General features: G+C 42.5%; 1 protein-coding gene across 2 annotated transcripts in view; it reads left to right on the forward strand.

The window, feature by feature from the left end:
- The window catches only part of LOC126095159 (peptidyl-prolyl cis-trans isomerase FKBP4-like), a 122,339-nt gene that overhangs the window by 32,831 nt on the left and 71,376 nt on the right, over positions 1-18,132 (forward strand). For both annotated transcript variants that reach the window (XM_049909881.1, XM_049909882.1), the window contains exons 4-5: positions 7,996-8,116; positions 8,214-8,461. In XM_049909881.1, the coding sequence (XP_049765838.1) occupies positions 7,996-8,116; positions 8,214-8,461 (369 nt within the window). The remainder of the gene's footprint in view (positions 1-7,995; positions 8,117-8,213; positions 8,462-18,132) is intronic.

Genomic DNA, 18,132 nt, shown 5'->3' on the forward strand with positions numbered 1-18,132 from the left:
TACTGCCCATTCTCTCAAACTTGTGAATCGAATTCTTGATTGTTAACACACATGGACTGGTTGTCTTCATCTTGAACTCAGCCACAAACTTCCTTAGTGCCGCAGGTTGGCTGTTGTTGCTTGCATAGTAGCCTTCACAAGTGCTATACGTTCAGGCACACTGTACTGTGACATTTTCATTTGCAAATGGCTGACAACAACAAGGCACATGCACATGCGCATGCGCATACTAATTCTCATCATGCCCTGCTGCCAACCGTGCAGTTTGAAGGTCGTGACGTAAACTATTCAGAAGTTTTGATGATTTTATTTCATGTAGTTCAATAATTATGACCCTGTAGGACCTACAGAGGCGTTGTCATCTGGGCAAAATAGATAAATCATCAGCTCGTGCCTTGGGACCAGGGAACCACAAAGTTTATTTCATTATTAACGTGGTTTATTAAGATCCAGTCATTACTGTGGTAGAATGTGCAGAGAGGAGGAGGACTGAAACGAGAAGAGTTGTAGCAAACAGCACCAACTCTTCCCCCTATAAGATTCATAGCGCATGTTAATAAGACCCCTCAATCTCGGGCAGCAGTCTAGATCAAATCACAAACCATCTGTTGCATTAATACTTACAAACAGTTCACTTTGCTGAGCTTGTTTGAGATTGTAACTGCTTTCTGAATTATAGGCTCTGATGATGTCTCTAGCATTGGAAGATTAAACGTTCAGCAGAGAAATATGTCTTGGACCTGGCATCTACGTGAGGAGGATTCTGTCGCGTAACTTATAATATGTAACATTCTTCCTTCAGTGTGCCTGTCTGCTGCTCAACCCCTCTTCTATATGGTGAATAACAGTGTATCCTATTTCTTATTGTTGTTATTCCATACCCAGTTTTCCATTGTTGAAAGGAACAAATTTTTTGACTACCTACCCACTGATGCGAAGAAATTGAACATAGCTAAGTATAAATCTCTTTGTAAATGGTCAGCGTGTTGCCATATTTTCTACTGAGCAGATAGACTATAATAATATAATTGACTCATTCCATATCATACTGAGATATTACAATTATGATCTACAGAAAGTGAAAATGAAGGAGAAAATCAGCACCTAATATAACGCACCTAATGTAACTAACTTTTGCCTTGACTGCAACAGTAAATGGCCATTGAAAACTAAGTTTCTATTGTAGATCACCTTTTAGTAATTTTAAACCATAGGTTTGAACCTGAGAACAGTTCACAGCAAGAAGTTTACCTTCAGTTACCTTGCCCCCCCCCCCCCCCCCTCCTTTAATAACAGGTTTGTTCCGCTGAATACCAAACATAGTTGTCTTGTGTTGTAATCATTGGCAAACAAGCAGTGTTGGTGTTCTTTATCATCTATTCCGTCTGCCTCTTTTGTTCCCCTGAGTCTGCCATTCATGAGAGGAACACATTTTTCTTGTTTACAGTGTACACCAAAAGAAATGTTAGAAACAATATTTCTCCTTAGAAGCAATATTTCTCTTTTTTTTATTATAGCTTGGTTGGCTTATGCTGCTACTATGAGAATGTTGTCTTCTTTGATTTTTATCTCTTGATTTTCTAGTTTGTCAGTTTGTAGGCGTGATTCAGATAACTCCAATAAATAATCTAAACCCAATAACAGGCCCTTCGTTGGAGTTCACTGAACATTGGGAATTGATTGTATTTCCACAGTTCAATCTGCCATCATGAATAGAATGACCCCCTCAATGCCAGCCAACACGGGTTCCAGATATGGCAACTATTGAAACCGAACTTGCAGTTTTCTCAAGTGACACTGTGAAACCCATGGTTAGAAGCAGTTGAACAGATGCAGTGTTTCTCAACTTCCAAAAAGCAGCTAAGTACCACGCATAAGCTTATAGGAAATATAGTCATATGAGGTATAGAGCAAAATTTATAACTGGATTGAGAACTTCCCAGGTAAGGGTGTTGGCACCCTTGCCATTAATGTTGTCTATTGAGGGCCTTGCAGACAATATTAAGAATATAATGAAGTACAGTCTTTAAAAAATTAAACAAATGTGCAACCCGGTCTAGATACGATTACAAAGTGGTGCAGAGATTGGCAGCCTTCATTAAGTGATCAGAAATATAAAATTTTGAACTTATCAAAATTACAGAACGTAATATTGTATGACTAAATATCAATCAGTCACAATTGGAATCAGTCAGCTCATAAAAATACCTGGGTGTAACCATCTGTAGGGATGTGAAATGGAATGATCGTTTAGTATCAGTCATAGGTAAACTAGGTGACGACTTTTTTTTTTGTTGGGAGAGTACTAGGGAGATACAATCAGTGTACAATGGAGATTGTATACAAAATACTTGTGCAACTTGTCGTAGAGTATTGCTCTGTTTGGATCTTCCTTCCAGGCAGGAATAATGAGCAATATTGGAATAACACAAAGAGGGGCATCTCAAATGGGTGCAGATTTGTTTGGCCCATGGGACAACCTCATGGAGATGGAGAAAAAATTGAACTGGCATACATTTGAAGATAGATACAAATTATACTGCGGAAACCTATTTACAAAGTTTCAAGAACCAGCTTCCGCAGAGATTGCGAAGACTGTAACAGACTTTTCTGGCAATCTCTTCACATCTTGAGGTGTTTGGTGTCCAGCTGGGTATCAGCGTTATTCTTGCATAGTACATTAACTATGTAACCCCTTTTTCATCAGATACTACCTAAGACTGTTAGTCGAGTGGAATGAGCCCATTATTTATACCTATGCTCTTCGCCTTCCATCATCGGTTACAGTCATTCTGTCTGTGGTCTTCTCCCGCTAGCAGTGTCCTTAGGCGTTTTCTCTTCAGTCCAGAGGGTATGTGTGTGGGCTGAATTGGTACAATAGAAAATATCCTCTGTCAAGTACTTCACAGTGATTTGCAGAGGATGAATGTAGGTGTAGGGAGCCCCTTTTTAAAGAATCTTCATGTTCACATTTTTTTCCTACATAAACTTAAAGTTTTACCAACAGTTGACTTGGTTTTAGATAGTCAACTCCAGTTCATTGACAAATGTTTTTATTTGGCGTTCTTCGCTCTCCAGAACCACTGTTATGAGCCTCTTTGTAGCTATAGTGTGTTCGTTTGGCTGGCCGGAGTGGGACGTGAAATCATTGCCCAGATAACACCAGTGGCGAGCTGGCCTTCCCTACCCCACTGCCAGCGGTTCGTCTGATAAAGTGCCGCTGTTGCCACACCATAAATTAACAGTAACATGATGTCATGCATTAGATGCATCAAAAGCTCATCAGTTCTCATTGTAAAGTCGTATTTTCTGTCGTTGAAGTGTTCTGTAGTCACGAGGTATTGTAAACAGGTGTTTTGTGTTGGTGTTGCATTAATAATGACAGTGCAATACATATGAATAGGAGATTTACAATAAAAGTGTCATCCAATAACAGGTTCACTGGCTGGAAAGATAATGTTCTGCTGGAAAACATTCCTCATAATTTGACAGTAGTAAGAGAGAAAAACTCTATTGTGTTGCATACAGCTCCAAAAATGCAGTGGAAGAAAGCAGATACTTTGCTCTGGGTACAAAGGAATGTTCCATGAGATAAAGTTGTACCTAGCATATGTAAGGCAAATTTAATGGAACTTGTAGTGCTGTACAAGCAAAAAACTTCAAGCTACTAGGTTGCTGAACTTGCTAATGGTAAATGGAAAAGGTTAATAGGCTTCCTCTGTGTCATGCTCATTTAAATCCAACAAAGTATATGGGTCTAGGTGAAAAGTAATGTGGGGGGGGGGGGGGGGGGGGGAGACAAGAGGTTTGTGCTCACTGAGGTTGAAATGCTGGTGAAAGAAGCCACTGCAAATGTTACACTACAGGAATGATCTTGAATTGTCGGCCCTACCAAGAAGGTAATTGAGGAGACATTGATTCATGGAGGACCATGATGAGTTTTAAGAAATACATAACTTCTCTTGTTGCCATGTTGAAAGCGGCATCTTTGTCAAGTATAGAAATTTGTCTCGGTAACATTCTAATGCAGTCAAAATTGTGACAGAATGCCAATATAGTGTATTATGACTAACAACTTGGTGCAAGACAGGTCGACAGTTTATGAAACAGCTCATTTTCAGTATAAAAGTAAACTTATAACTTCTTCACTTACATTGTTACAAAACCTACAGCAGTTCTCATTTCACCAGCTTTTGATGGCCATCAACAATTACATTATTTTATTGAAAATATCTGTAGTCGCTTGATTATCGTGGCAGATGCGGAAGTTTTGCATATTAATCGTATGGCAAAACACACTCATCTTTGTCTGCTGTCCCTTGCCAAAATCTTGTTTCTATATCTACCATTTATGAGATACGAGAAATTTATGAATATTTCATTCTAGTTTTTTCGCTGATGGGCAAGTTTGACAGAGCACTTAACATACATTCCATTTTCTCAAGTTTGGGAACAGGCTGTGATATCCTTCCAAGCTTAAAGAATAATTCAATATATTATCTACATCTAATATACAGCAACATGTAACCTAACACACAACAAACACGAATTCATAGCGATACTTATTTTTCTTGCAGTAGTTTACCTACTATTGAAATACCACAACTACTATGACCATTGTCAAAATGATAGACACGTCATCATGAAGCTGATGGAATTAAACTGTAAGATGTGTGACAATGAGAGTTTATTACCAAATAGTATCTGTAAAATCGTTTGAGATAGATCTCAGACTGTCCAGCTTGCACAGCTTTCTGTTAACGCAGTCAAGTGAGCCTGCCAGGTCCTGCAATGAATAGATCTGGTATTATCATGAACTACTCCCACTCTCAACAGTATGCTTCTCTCCACTTGCACCATACTGAATTGTGAAAATCTGCAACTTATTTTAAACGAACTAAAGTGGATATTTCTTTGACTGGTAGTAGGCCACCAAATCCCAGAATTTTCAACAAACCATGGCTATATTTGTGCTAATAAATAATTACATCTCAACATTGCAATTTTTATGCCAGTTATTGTGCTTCAGTTCGGCAGAACCAAAATAAATTTTTTCTACTCAATGTGCTGGCTCATTGATTGTGTCCTTGGTCTTTTATTTTGTTTCTTACTGACCACACTGGAGTGTCCACTTACGGGGCCTATTCCTTTCATGTAGCAATATTTTTGAGCAAAATTTAATAAGTGAAACACCCTTCGCTTGTAACACTTCTTATTTTACAATGATTATATATATGTACCAGGATGGCCCCCTCGTACGCCAACCTATTCATGGGTCGCTTAGAGGAAGCCTTCTTGGTTACCCAGGCCTGCCAACCCAAAGTTTGGTACAGATTTATTGATGACATCTTCATGATCTGGACTCACAGTGAAGAAGAACTCCAGAATTTCCTCTCCAACCTCAACTCCTTTGGTTCCATCAGATTCACCTGGTCCTACTCCAAATCCCATGCCACTTTCCTTGATGTTGACCTTCACCTGTCCAATGGCCAGCTTCACACGTCCGTCCACATCAAACCCACCAACAAGCAACAGTACCTCCATTACGACAGCTGCCACCCATTCCACATCAAACGGTCCCTTCCCTACAGCCTAGGTCTTCGTGGCAAACGAATCTGCTCCAGTCCGGAATCCCTGAAGCATTACACCAACAACCTGACAACAGCTTTCGCATCCCGCAACTACCCTCCCGACCTGGTACAGAAGCAAATAACCAGAGCCACTTCCTCATCCTCTCAAACCCAGAACCTCCCACAGAAGAACCACAAAAGTGCCCCACTTGTGACAGGATACTTTCCGGGACTGGATCAGATTCTGAATGTGGCTCTCCAGCAGGGATACGACTTCCTCAAATCCTGCCCTGAAATGAGATCCATCCTTCATGAAATCCTCCCCACTCCACCAAGAGTGTCTTTCCGCCGTCCACCTAACCTTCGTAACCTCTTAGTTCATCCCTATGAAATCCCCAAACCACCTTCCCTACCCTCTGGCTCCTACCCTTGTAACCGCCCCCGGTGTAAAACCTGTCCCATGCACCCTCCCACCACCACCTACTCCAGTCCTGTAACCCGGAAGGTGTACACAATCAAAGGCAGGGCCACATGTGAAAGCACCCACGTGATCTACCAACTGACCTGCCTGCACTGTGATGCGTTCTATGTGGGAATGACCAGCAACAAACTGTCCATTCGCATGAATGGACACAGGCAGACAGTGTTTGTTGGTAATGAGGATCACCCTGTGGCTAAACATGCCTTGGTGCACGACCAGCACATCTTGGCGCAGTGTTACACCGTCCGGGTTATCTGGATACTTCCTACTAACACCAACCTATCCGAACTCCGGAGATGGGAACTTGCTCTTCAATATATCCTCTCTTCCCGTTATCCACCAGGCCTCAATCTCCGCTAATTTCAAGTTGCCGCCACTCATACCTCACCTGTCATTCAACAACGTCTTTGCCTCAGCACTTCTGCCTCGACTGACATCTCTGCCCAAACTCTTTGTCTTTAAATATGTCTGCTTGTGTCTGTATATGTGTGGATGGATATGTGTGTGTGTGCGAGTGTATACCCGTCCTTTTTTCCCCCTAAGGTAAGTCTTTCCGCTCCCGGGACTGGAATGACTCCTTACCCTCTCCCTTAAAACCCACATCCTTTCGTCTTTCCCTCTCCTTCCCTCTTTCCTGATGAGGCAACAGTTTGTTGCGAAAGCTTGAATTTTGTGTGTATGTTTGTGTTCGTATGTGTGTCTGTCGACCTGCCAGCACTTTCATTTGGTAAGTCACATCTACTTTGTTTTTATATATATATATATATATATATATATATATATATATATATATATATATATATATATATATATATATATATAAACAAAGTATATATATATACCTAAAAACAAAGATGATGTGACTTACCAAATGAAAGTGCTGGCAGGTCGACAGACACACAAACGAACACAAACATACACACAAAATTCAAGCTTTCGCAACAAACTGTTGCCTCATCAGGAAAGAGGGAAGGAGAGGGAAAGACGAAAGGATGTGGGTTTTGAGGGAGAGGGTAAGGAGTCATTCCTGTCCCGGGAGCGGAAAGACTTACCTTAGGGGGAAAAAAGGACGCGTATACACTCGCGCACACACACACATACAGACACAAGTAGACATATAAACCATATATATATATATATATTGTCATGAACTGCTTGAAAACAATCTACTTTTCAATGCTTCTTTAAATAGGTAGATATTTCAGTCACAATAGTATTCATATTGTCTGAAAAGTTTATTTTAAAAATCCATTGCAGGTAATTGTATTGATTGGACAGCACTTCATAAAGAGACTTCCAGTGTCATCAACTTTAGCTTAAAAATAAGCGAATTATATCCCATAGACAATTTTTTATCCCTTTCCAATTGATAGCGAGAAAAGTTAATTTTAAAAAGAAACTGTGAATATTTATTCTTAAAAACTCCTCTTATTCCTGAAGCACAATTTCATATAGGAACTTGTTGAATGCGTAATGTAAAAGAACAACCTACTTATTGCTATGCTTCACTATTTTGTGTACTCGTTTTTAAATGTTTAACCACGTGAAGTGTTGTGTAACAGTGAATCATGTTCAAAATATCCTGATCACGTGACACTTGTGCTTGGCCCTGAAGACAACACAATGCGGTGTTGTGATTCAGAGGGAAACCATTTTTTACGGTGCTTGTAGCAAATGAACAACATAAATGTAAGCATTTGTAATTTGTATTAATCTTTCCCAAGGAAGATTTGAGAAAATTAAGAGTGGAAAAGCTATAGACATTCTGTACCTCAAATAGCTCCAGTATGACTGCCTTAAATACTCGGTTATCCAAAGTGGTGTGTGTGTGTGTGTGTGTGTGTGTGTGTGTGTGTGTGTGTGTGTTTATATAAGATATATTGATTGGTGATATAAACATATAAACATTAATAGTTGTTGATCATTGGTGCACTGTTGTTTCAGATTGAGGTTATTGACTGGCAAGGAGAAGACATATCGCCAAAAAAGGATGGCAGTATAACGCGATACCAAATTATTCAAGGTGAAGGCTATAGTAGTCCAAATGATGGGGCAACAGTTGAAGGTAATTAATCATAAAGGATGGTTCTTCAGCAACTGCTGGCATTTTTTATTTGCTGACAGTATTGTGATATAGTTTCATTAACTTATTTTCTCAACAGTTAATTTGGTCGGTAAACACAACGGGAATATTTTCGAAGAAAGAAGCATTACTTTTCCACTTGGTGAAGGAAGTGAATACGGAATCTGTGAAGGTGTAGAAAAAGCCCTGGAAAAATTTAAAAAGGGAGAAAAGTCAAGAATCATCATAAAACCAAAATATGCATTTAAAAAGGAAGGCAAGCCTGACTTAAACATACCAGGAAATGCTGAAATTGAGTATGAAGTGGAACTAAAAAATTTTGAAAAGGTAACATAATTTAACTTAATTACTTGTTGTGTGATAAATACGATTTGCTTGGGAACTGACAAATGGGCCTTCAACACAAAGATCTCAAGAAGATAGTGGGGTTTCATTTTATGTTAATTTATTTACGTTGTTTCTATCTTGCATGTCATTAATTGAGCAATTAATTAGTTCATCATCAATATTTTTATAATATCCATGTAATTTTATGAAAGTAAATGTATAGTTTGAAAATGCAGTTGTAAAAGTGGTACAAATGTTTTTGGTAAAAGTGGCTTTATATTTTTACTTGCACTCCTTTTTCAAAATGAGAGGAAGAGAGAAGTTTTCTAAATGTAACAAAAAAGTTTGGAAAACAGTGAGAAGAGCCCGTTACGCGAGGAGGATAATATTATGCAGAAACGTAATGTAGTAGTGAGAAGCTGAATGTAGTGGTTGACATCTCCAACACTTCCACTTTTCCCATGTAGTTTTACAGAGTAATATGCATGCTGGTTGTTATTTAGATGGCCATGTGGCAGGTTGACTGTATCTTGTTTACGTACCAACATATTGATATTGTTTGCATACCAACATATTTACAGGTGTGTGTTGTTTGTTTACAAAAACATGATTTTTGTTGTTGTTGTGGTCTTCAGTCCTGAGACTGGTTTGATGCAGCTCTCAATGCTACTCTATCCTGTGCAAGCTTCTTCATCTCCCAGTACCTACTGCAACCTACATCCTTCTGAATCTGCCTAGTATATTCATCTCTTGGTCTCCCTCTATTATTTTGACCCTCCACGCTGCCCTCCAATGCTAAATTTGTGATCCCTTGATGCCTCAAAACATGTCCTACCAACCGATCCCTTCTTCTAGTCAAGTTGTGCCACAAACTTCTCTTCTCCCCAATCCTATTCAATACCTCCTCATTAGTTACGTGATCTACCCACCTTATCTTCAGCATTCTTCTGTAGCACCACATTTCGAAAGCTTCTATTCTCTTCTTGTCCAAACTAGTTATCGTCCATGTTTCACTTCCATACATGGCTACACTCCATACAAATACTTTCAGAAACGACTTCCTGACACTTCAGTCTATACTCGATGTTAACAAATTTCTCTTCTTCAGAAACGATTTCCTTGCCATTGCCAGTCTACATTTTATATCCTCTCTACTTCGACCATCATCAGTTATTTTACTCCCTAAATAGCAAAACTCCTTTACTACTTTAAGTGTCTCATTTCCTAATCTAATTCCCTCAGCATCACCCGATTTAATTTGACTACATTCCATTATCCTTGTTTTGCTTTTGTTGATGTTAATCTTATATCCTCCTTTCAAGACACTGTTCATTCCGTTCAACTGCTGTTCCAAGTCCTTTGCTATCTCTGACAGAATTAAAATATCATCGGCGAACCTCAAAGTTTTTACTTCTTCTCCATGAATTTTAATACCTACTCCGAATTTTTCTTTTGTTTCCTTTACTGTATGCTCAATATACAGATTGAATAACATCGGGGAGAGGCTACAACCCTGTCTCACTCCCTTCCCAACCACTGCTTCCCTTTCATGCCCCTCGACTCTTGTAACTGCCATCTGGTTTCTGTACAAATTGTAAATAGCCTTTCGCTCCCTGTATTTTACCCCTGCCACCTTCAGAATTTGAAAGAGAGTATTCCAGTTAACATTGTCAAAAGCTTTCTCTAAGTCTACAAATGCTAGAAACGTAGGATTGCCTTTTCTTAATCTTTCTTCTAAGATAAGTCGTAAGGTTAGTATTGCCTCACGTGTTCCAACATTTCTACGGAATCCATATTCACCTACTATGTTTCCTTCTCTCCCTTTTCCTACTGACGAGTTCGTCACCCATGACTATTAAATTTTCATCTCCCTTCACTACCTGAATAATTTCTTTTATCTCGTTACACATTTCATCAATTTCTTCATCATCTGCAGAGCTAGCTGGCATATAAACTTGTACTACTGTAGTAGGCATGGGCTTTGTGTCCATCTTGGCCACAGTAATGCGTCTGTTTGTAGCAGCTTACCCGCACTCCTATTTTTCTATTCATTATTAAACCTACTCCTGCATTACCCCTATTTGAATTTGTATTTATAAACCTGTAATCACCTGACCAAAAGTGTTGGTCCTCCTGCCACCGAACTTCACTAATTCCCACTATATCTAACTTTAACCTATCCATTTCCCTTTCTAAATTTTCTAACCACCTGCCCGATTAAGGGTCCTGACATTCCACGCTCCGATCCGTAGAACACCAGTTTTCTTTCTCCTGATAACGACGTCCTCTTGAGTAGTCCCCACCCGGAGATCCGAATGGGGGACTATTTTACCTCCGGAATATTTTACCCAAGAGGACGCCATCATCATTTAATCATACAGTAAAGCTGCATGTCCTCGGGAAAAATTACGGCTGTAGTTTCCCCTTGCTTTCAGCCGTTCGCAGTACCAGCACAGCAAGGCCGTTTTGGTTAATGTTACAAGGCCAGATCAGTCAATCATCCAGACTGTTGCCCCTGCAACTACTGAAAAGGCTGCTGCCCCTCTTCAGGAACCACACGTTTGTCTGGCTTCTCAACAGATACCCCTCCGTTATGGTTGCACCTACGGTACGGCCATCTGTATCACTGAGGCACGCAAGCCTCCCCACCAACGTCAAGTTCCATGGTTTTATGTGAAAAATACATAGCTATGTCTTACAAAGATACACGTGTGTGAAGTGATACAGGCTATTGCTATAAAAATGCTAAACAGAAAAAGTTTGGCTATAAAGAGGCTATGCACAAACCGTTCACAACTAGCATAGTCTTATAGAAAGAAGTCTTGTAAAAAAAGAAATTCTGGTCATATGTAAAGCCTGTCATTGGCACCAAAGTTAATGCCCAGACGCTAATGAATGACACAAGAGTTGAAATTGAGGGCAGCTAATGAAAAGCAGAAATGCTGAACTCTGCTTCCAAATACTGTTTTGATATGTTCCTTTGTAAAGGAAATCCTGCAGTAGCACCATGCAGGTTTAATTCATGCCACTGCAAAAAAAAAAAAAAAAAAAAAAAAAAAAAAAAAAAAAGTAGGCATAATCTGTACCACATCAGGCATGGCGGTTACCTTCATAGTCTCAGATGTTATTGAATTTACTGTATGTTAAAATTCAGGAATAAGTAAGAAACAGGTGTCTTTTTGTTTTCTCCAGAAAATTCCTGCCCCGAGATACAGGCCTCTAAAGGTGACACTGCCAACACCATTTTGAAGGTGCGAATTTCGGAAAAAATTTTAAAATGCTGTATCTCTGTAACAGTTCTAGTTATTTTGTTAAGAGTTTTTTTTATTTGAAAGATAATTGCTTTATGATTCAATGGTATCCTCCATTTGGACATATATCTCAACGTTCTTTTACTGTCGCCTTTTGATTTTTTTATAATTTGCAGATTTTTATTTATTTATTTATTTCACAAATGCCAATCCAGATAAGTTAGATTTTTTTTTTCTGTTGATTAGTACAATGTAGTACTACATTCTCTGTAAAGGAGAGCTTCCACTTTTAAGTTGGGCAGGTTTTATTTTTAAAAATCATTTTTTAACTTTCAGGGGTAGTGTACGTCTTACTGAAGTAGCTTCTTACTAATTTCATTGTTACAGTGTTTATTTCCATTTTCTTTGTTGCAGTTATTTCTTATCAATTTCTGTGTTGCAATTACTTCTTATAACTTTCTTTGTTGCAGTTACTCCTTACAATTTATTGTAGTTTCTTGTCAGTTTCTTTGTCATGGCTGTTCATTGAAGTTTTCTGTATTGTAGTTGTTCAGTATTAATTTGTTTACTGAAGAAGCTTCTAAGAAAAATGAGACCATCCAGTGAGTTCTGTGTTTTTGTGAGGAATTTGCCAGTTGACACAGTTACAGTCTGTTTGAAATGTCTGCTGACTGGGGCCACAGGAGAGTGAAGTATGCTGACTACTTGCACATCCATAGAAGAATATTAGAGAAAGAAAGTTGCTACTCACCATATAGCGGAGATGCTGAGTCGCGATAGGTACAACAAAAAGAGTCGCACAATTGTAATTTTCGGCCATTAAGGCCTTTGTCTCACACACACACACACACACACACACACACACACACACACACACACGGTGGGATAGGTGACATTAGTGACCAGACTGGAGTAGATGGTGGTATGAGGATGTATGGGACAGGTCTTGCATCTAGGTCTTATTACAGGGGTATGACCATGAGGTAAGGGATTGGGACTACGGGTTGTGTAAGTATATTGTGTAGGTTTTGTGGACGGCGGAATACCACGGTAGGAGGGGTGGGAAGCGTAGTGTGCAGGAAATTTGTCATTTCAGGGCATGATGAGAGGTAATTGAAACCCTGGCGAAGAGTGTAATTCAGCTGCTCCAGTCCTAGATGGTACTGAGTTACTAGGGGAACACTCCTGTGTGGCCAGATTGCGGGACTTAGGGAGGTGGTGGGAGACAGGAAAGATAAGGCACGGGAGATTTGTTTTTATACAATGTTGGGAGGATAATTACGGTCATTGAAGGCTTCAGTGAGACCCTCAGTATATTTTGAGAGGGACTGCTCGTCATTGCAGATGCGATGACCACGGGGTGGCTGGGCTGTACGGAAGGAACTCCTTGGTATGGAATGGATGGCAGCTGTCAAAATGGAGGTATTGCTGGTGGTTAGTAGGTTTGAAATGGACAGAGTTACTGATGTCGCCATCTCTGAGGTGGAGGTCAACACCTAGGAAGGTGGCTTGTTGGGTTGAGTAGGACCAGGTGAAGCAAATGGGGGAGAAGTTGTTGAGGTTCTGGAGGAATGTGAAAAGGGTGTTCTCATCTTCAATCCAGATAGCAAAGATGTCATCAGTGAATCTGAACCAGGTGAGGGGTTTAGGAGTCTAGGTTTTTAGGAATGATTCCTCTAGATGTCCCGTGAATAGGTTGGCACAGGATGGTGCCATGTGGTTGCCCATAGCCATACCCTGGACTTGTTTGTAGGTAATACTTTCAAAGGAGAAGTAATTGTGGGTGAGGATTTAGTTGATTATGGCGACTAGGAAGGAGGTTGTTGGTTTGGAATCCATAGGGCGTCTGGAAAGGTAGTGTTTGATAGCAGTAGGGCCATGGGCATTAGGAATGTTAGTGTACAGGGAGGTGGCATCAATAGTGACGAGCAGGGCACCATGTGGTAAAGGGACAGGAACTGTGGAGAGGCGGTGGAGGAATTGGTTGGTATCTTTTATATAGGAGGATAGGTTCCGGGTAATAGGTTGAAGGTGCTGATTTCAGTGGGGGCACAGTAACCGCCCACAATGGGGTGTCACGGGTGGTTGGGTTTATGGACTTTAGGAAGCACTTACCCCTCCTCACCTTCCTTCCTGCCCACGGTCTAAACCCCCACCTCGCCACCCTGGCCTCCTCTTCTTACCCCACCTGGTCGCCACTCCCATCATGCAAACTTTTCACAGTGCGGTTTCAGTTGTCTGAGACTGCAGACATGTGTGCAAGTTGTGTGTGTGTGTGTGTCTGTGTCTGTCTGTCTATTGCTGACAAAGACCTTAATGGCCGAAAGCTATAATTGTGTGAATCTTTTTGTTGTGCCTATCGTGACTCAGCATCTCCGCTGAGTAGCAACTTTCCTTCGCTAATATTGTTACATTCCATTCCCCCTGTGGGTCCGGGAATTAGAACAGGCCCGAGGTATTCCCGCCTGTCGTAAGAGGCGACTAAAAGGAGTCTCACACGTTTCGGCCTTATGTGATGGTCTCCTGTAGGGTTTGACCTCCATTCTTCAAAATTTTCCCGAAGAACAAGCCAATTTGGGAAGGGCGCCTTACGTGGTGCATTGTGTTCATCGTGCATTGAGATCTTTGGCCCACTTTCTCGTTGTCACATTGCAGTCGCACCCATTCTCCATCTCTTGGGCGAGGACACCTTCCTGGGTGCGTTTTCCACCAAGCACTATGCAGTGTTGCTTTCTGCGTCGACGATGACCATGTACATCTTTGCACCTGATATCCAGCACGGTAGCCAGTCCGTTGTCTTGGGGCCGCCATGTACCCTGTTGTCAGGGTTGTAGCCCCATGACCACATAGGGATCGCTCTGCTGATGCCTGCACTGTTAACTCCCCACGTATGCCAAGGGGTAGATGCCCATCCCCCTAGGGCATCGGGATTCCAGACAATGGCCATCCTACCAGGTAGCCTTTGCTGCAGCTGGGTGGTGCCTGTGTGGAGGGCCCCTGGTGGGAGCGGGTGACATCAGAGCAGATGACACACGATGAAGCGTAGTCCATCATCTCTTGCTGGTGGTGAAACACCAACAGTCTCTAAGCATTCACGAGCTCAATTCTGTAAGCATTCACGAGCTCAATTCTGTGCACAGAAGTACGATCTCAAACCGTTCCCTTCCCTGGCCACGCCATGGGAGGATTGGCAGGCTAAGGATGGCAGCGGATCTTATTCGCCCCGGTACCTTGTATGTTCAAGAGCTGATGGGGAATCTTTCACGACAATGAAGCCTCACTTTTTTGTTGAGCATTTAGAGGACAAGTTCGGGGCAGTGGAAGGCTTGTCCAAAATGAGATCTAGTTCAGTCTTGATCAAAACAGCATCTTCTGCCCAGTCACAGGTGTTACTCGCTTGTGACAAGATGGGGGATGTTTCTGTAACCATCATGCCCCATAAGAGCTTAAGTATGGTCCAGGTAATCATATTTCACAGGGACCTTCTTTTGTAGTCTGATGATAAGTTGCGCGCCAATTTAGAGTGGCAGTGTGTAAATTTCGTTCGGCATGTCCACCATGGTCCTAGGGATAATCAGGTTACCACCGGTGCCTTCATCTTGGCTTTTGAGGGTGATACATTGCCCGAGAAGGTCAAGATGATGGTCTACCGCTGTGATGTGAAGCCCTATATCCCTCCCCCAACGCAGTGCTTTAAGTGCTGGAATTTCGGCCATTCTCCTTCCAGTACTTCCTGTACTTCCAGCATCACATGTTGAGATTGCGGATGCCCATCACATCCCATTACTCCATGTACCCCGCATCCCATCTGTGTCACGTGCGGAGAGCACCTTATGCCTTGCTCACCAGACTGCAGTATTCTCCAGAAAGAGGAAAATCTTGGTGTACAAGACCCTGGACCGACTGACCTACACTGAGGCTAAGAGAAAATTTGAACGCCTGCATCCTGTATGTATGACTGTGTGACATCGTCTTACGCCGCCGCTACAACAGTTCTGGCACAATCAGCTCCAACAACCCCAGTCACCTCTCAGAGCTGGAAGACTACACTTGCCCCTTTGATGGTGGGGGGCATTTCTCTCCCTGTTGCTCCTGCACCCCAGCTTCAGGAGCAACACCCCCTCCCCCCCCCCCAACCATGGGGGACGTCCGACCCCACGTCTAAGCCAGAGAAGTGTAAGTCTTCAGCTTCTCTCGCTAAGAAGGGGTCCCTTGGGTCACTCCCTTCCCAGGTTTCTGCTAGTGGGAAAGATGACATCTGCCAGTGGCTGAAGAGACCGAAAGCAGCTGGTCATAGGGCTTCACGCTCATCCTCAGTCCCGGAGACTGAGCCAGTGAAGTCCTCCCAGCTAGGGAAACCCAAGGAGCAGCGAGAGAAATTCAAAAAGAAAACCCCGAAGACCAAGAAAATTATGGTGGCACCCACACCACCGCTACCTACAAGCTCTATGTCTGAGGATGGGGTGGAGATTTTGGCATCTGCTGAGGACCTAGATTTTGCCGGACCCTCAGACATAATGGACATAGACTGCTCAGGTAATAAGTCGGTGGCAGCATGTGACTCTGAGGCATAAACTACCTCATTGTATGTTCCATGCCTTCCCAGTCTCACAATGTCATCCTCCTGTGGAATTACGGCGGTTTTTTCCACCGTCTGTCTGAGCTACGGCAACTGTTAAGCTTTACTCATGCTATCTGCATTGCCCTCCAAGAAACCTGGTTCCTGGCAATGCAGATCCCTGTCCTCTGTGGCTATGTGATATTACAGGAACCGTAGCGACTATAATGAGTGTCAGGTGGAAGTTTGCGTTTATGTCCTAAATTCAGTCTGTGATGACACTGTGTGCCCCCTTCAAACCCCTCTTGAACCTGTGACTGTCAGAATAAGGACGACACAGGAAATAACTGCCTGCAATGTATATCTTCCTCCAGATGGTGCCATAACCCTGAATGTATTAGCTGCACTGATTGATCAACTTCCTAAACCTTTCCTACTTTTGGGAAATTTTAACACCCATAACCCCTTGTGGGGTGGCACTGTGCTTACTGGCCGAGGCAGAGATGTCGAAACTTTACTGTCTCAGTTCGACCTCTGCCTCTTAAATACTGGGGCCGCCACACATTTCAGTGTGGCTCATGGTAGTTACTTGGCCATTGATTTATCAATTTGCAGCCCACGACTTCTCCCATCTATCCCGTGGAGAGCACTTGATGATCTATGGGGTTGTGACCTCTTTCCCATCTTCCTATTACTGCCCCAGCTTCAGGCCCATGGACACCTACCCATATGGGCTTTAAATGAGGCGGACTGGGAAACTTTCACCTCTGATGTTACTGTTGAATCTCCCCCACATGGTAACATCGATGTGATGGTTGAGCAGGTGACTACAACAATTGTTTCTGTGGAAGAAAACACGATCCCTCGCACTTAAGGGTGCCCGAGGCGTAAGGCAGTCCCTTGCTGGTCGCCGGAAGACGCTGAAGCAGTTAAGGAACGTTCGCGAGCTCTACAGCGGCATAGGTGGCACCCTTCCCCGGAGCACCTCATAGCCTTTACATGGCTCCGTGCCCGCATCCGCAAACTTATCAAACGACAGGAGCAGGAGTGTTGGGAAAGATATTTCTCAAACATTGGGTGCCATACGTCACCTTCCCAAGTCTGGGCAAAGGTCATATGTCTTTTCGGGTACCAGGCCCAAACAGGTGTTCCTGGTGTTACCATAAATGGCGTGTTATCTACCGACGCAAACTCAATTGCCAAGCACTTTGCTCAAGCCTCTGCATCGAAGAATTAGCCCAGCTTTTAGCACTCTCAAACGGTGGCCGGAAGGGAACGTCCTCTAATTCACTACACGCCAAAGTGAATCCTATAATGCCCCATTTACAGAGAGGGAGCTCCTCAGTCCCCTTGCACATTGCCCTGACACAGCTCCTGTGCCTGATCAGATCCATTGAGTGTGTCTCTATTTTTAATGGCCATTAATGGTCTAGAAGTAGCTGTCGGGCTGCCCGTCTCACAATGGCCATAAATGGTCTAGCAGCAGCTGTAGGGCCACCCGTCTCACCTTCTCTGTATGTAGACAACTCCTGCATTTCGTACTGCTGCTACAGTACTGGTGTTGCTGAGCTTTGCCTACAGGGAGCCATCCACAAGGCGCAGTTATGGTCTGTAGCCCAAGGCTCCCAGTTTTCAGCAGCAAAGTCATGTGTGATGCTCTTCTGTTGGCGTCGTGCCATTCATCCGGTCCCAGAACTTCACCTTCGTGACTATCCACTCACTGTAGTGGAGACATAGTGATTCTTAGGACTGGTTTTTGACACTGATTGACTTGGCTTCCTCATCTTCATCAGCTTAATCAGAAGTGCTGGCACCGCTCTATGCTGCTGCAGCTCTACAGAGCCTTTGTCCAATCCCAAATT

Source organism: Schistocerca cancellata, chromosome 8 (assembly GCF_023864275.1).
Source record: "Schistocerca cancellata isolate TAMUIC-IGC-003103 chromosome 8, iqSchCanc2.1, whole genome shotgun sequence".
Taxonomy (NCBI): domain Eukaryota; kingdom Metazoa; phylum Arthropoda; class Insecta; order Orthoptera; family Acrididae; genus Schistocerca; species Schistocerca cancellata.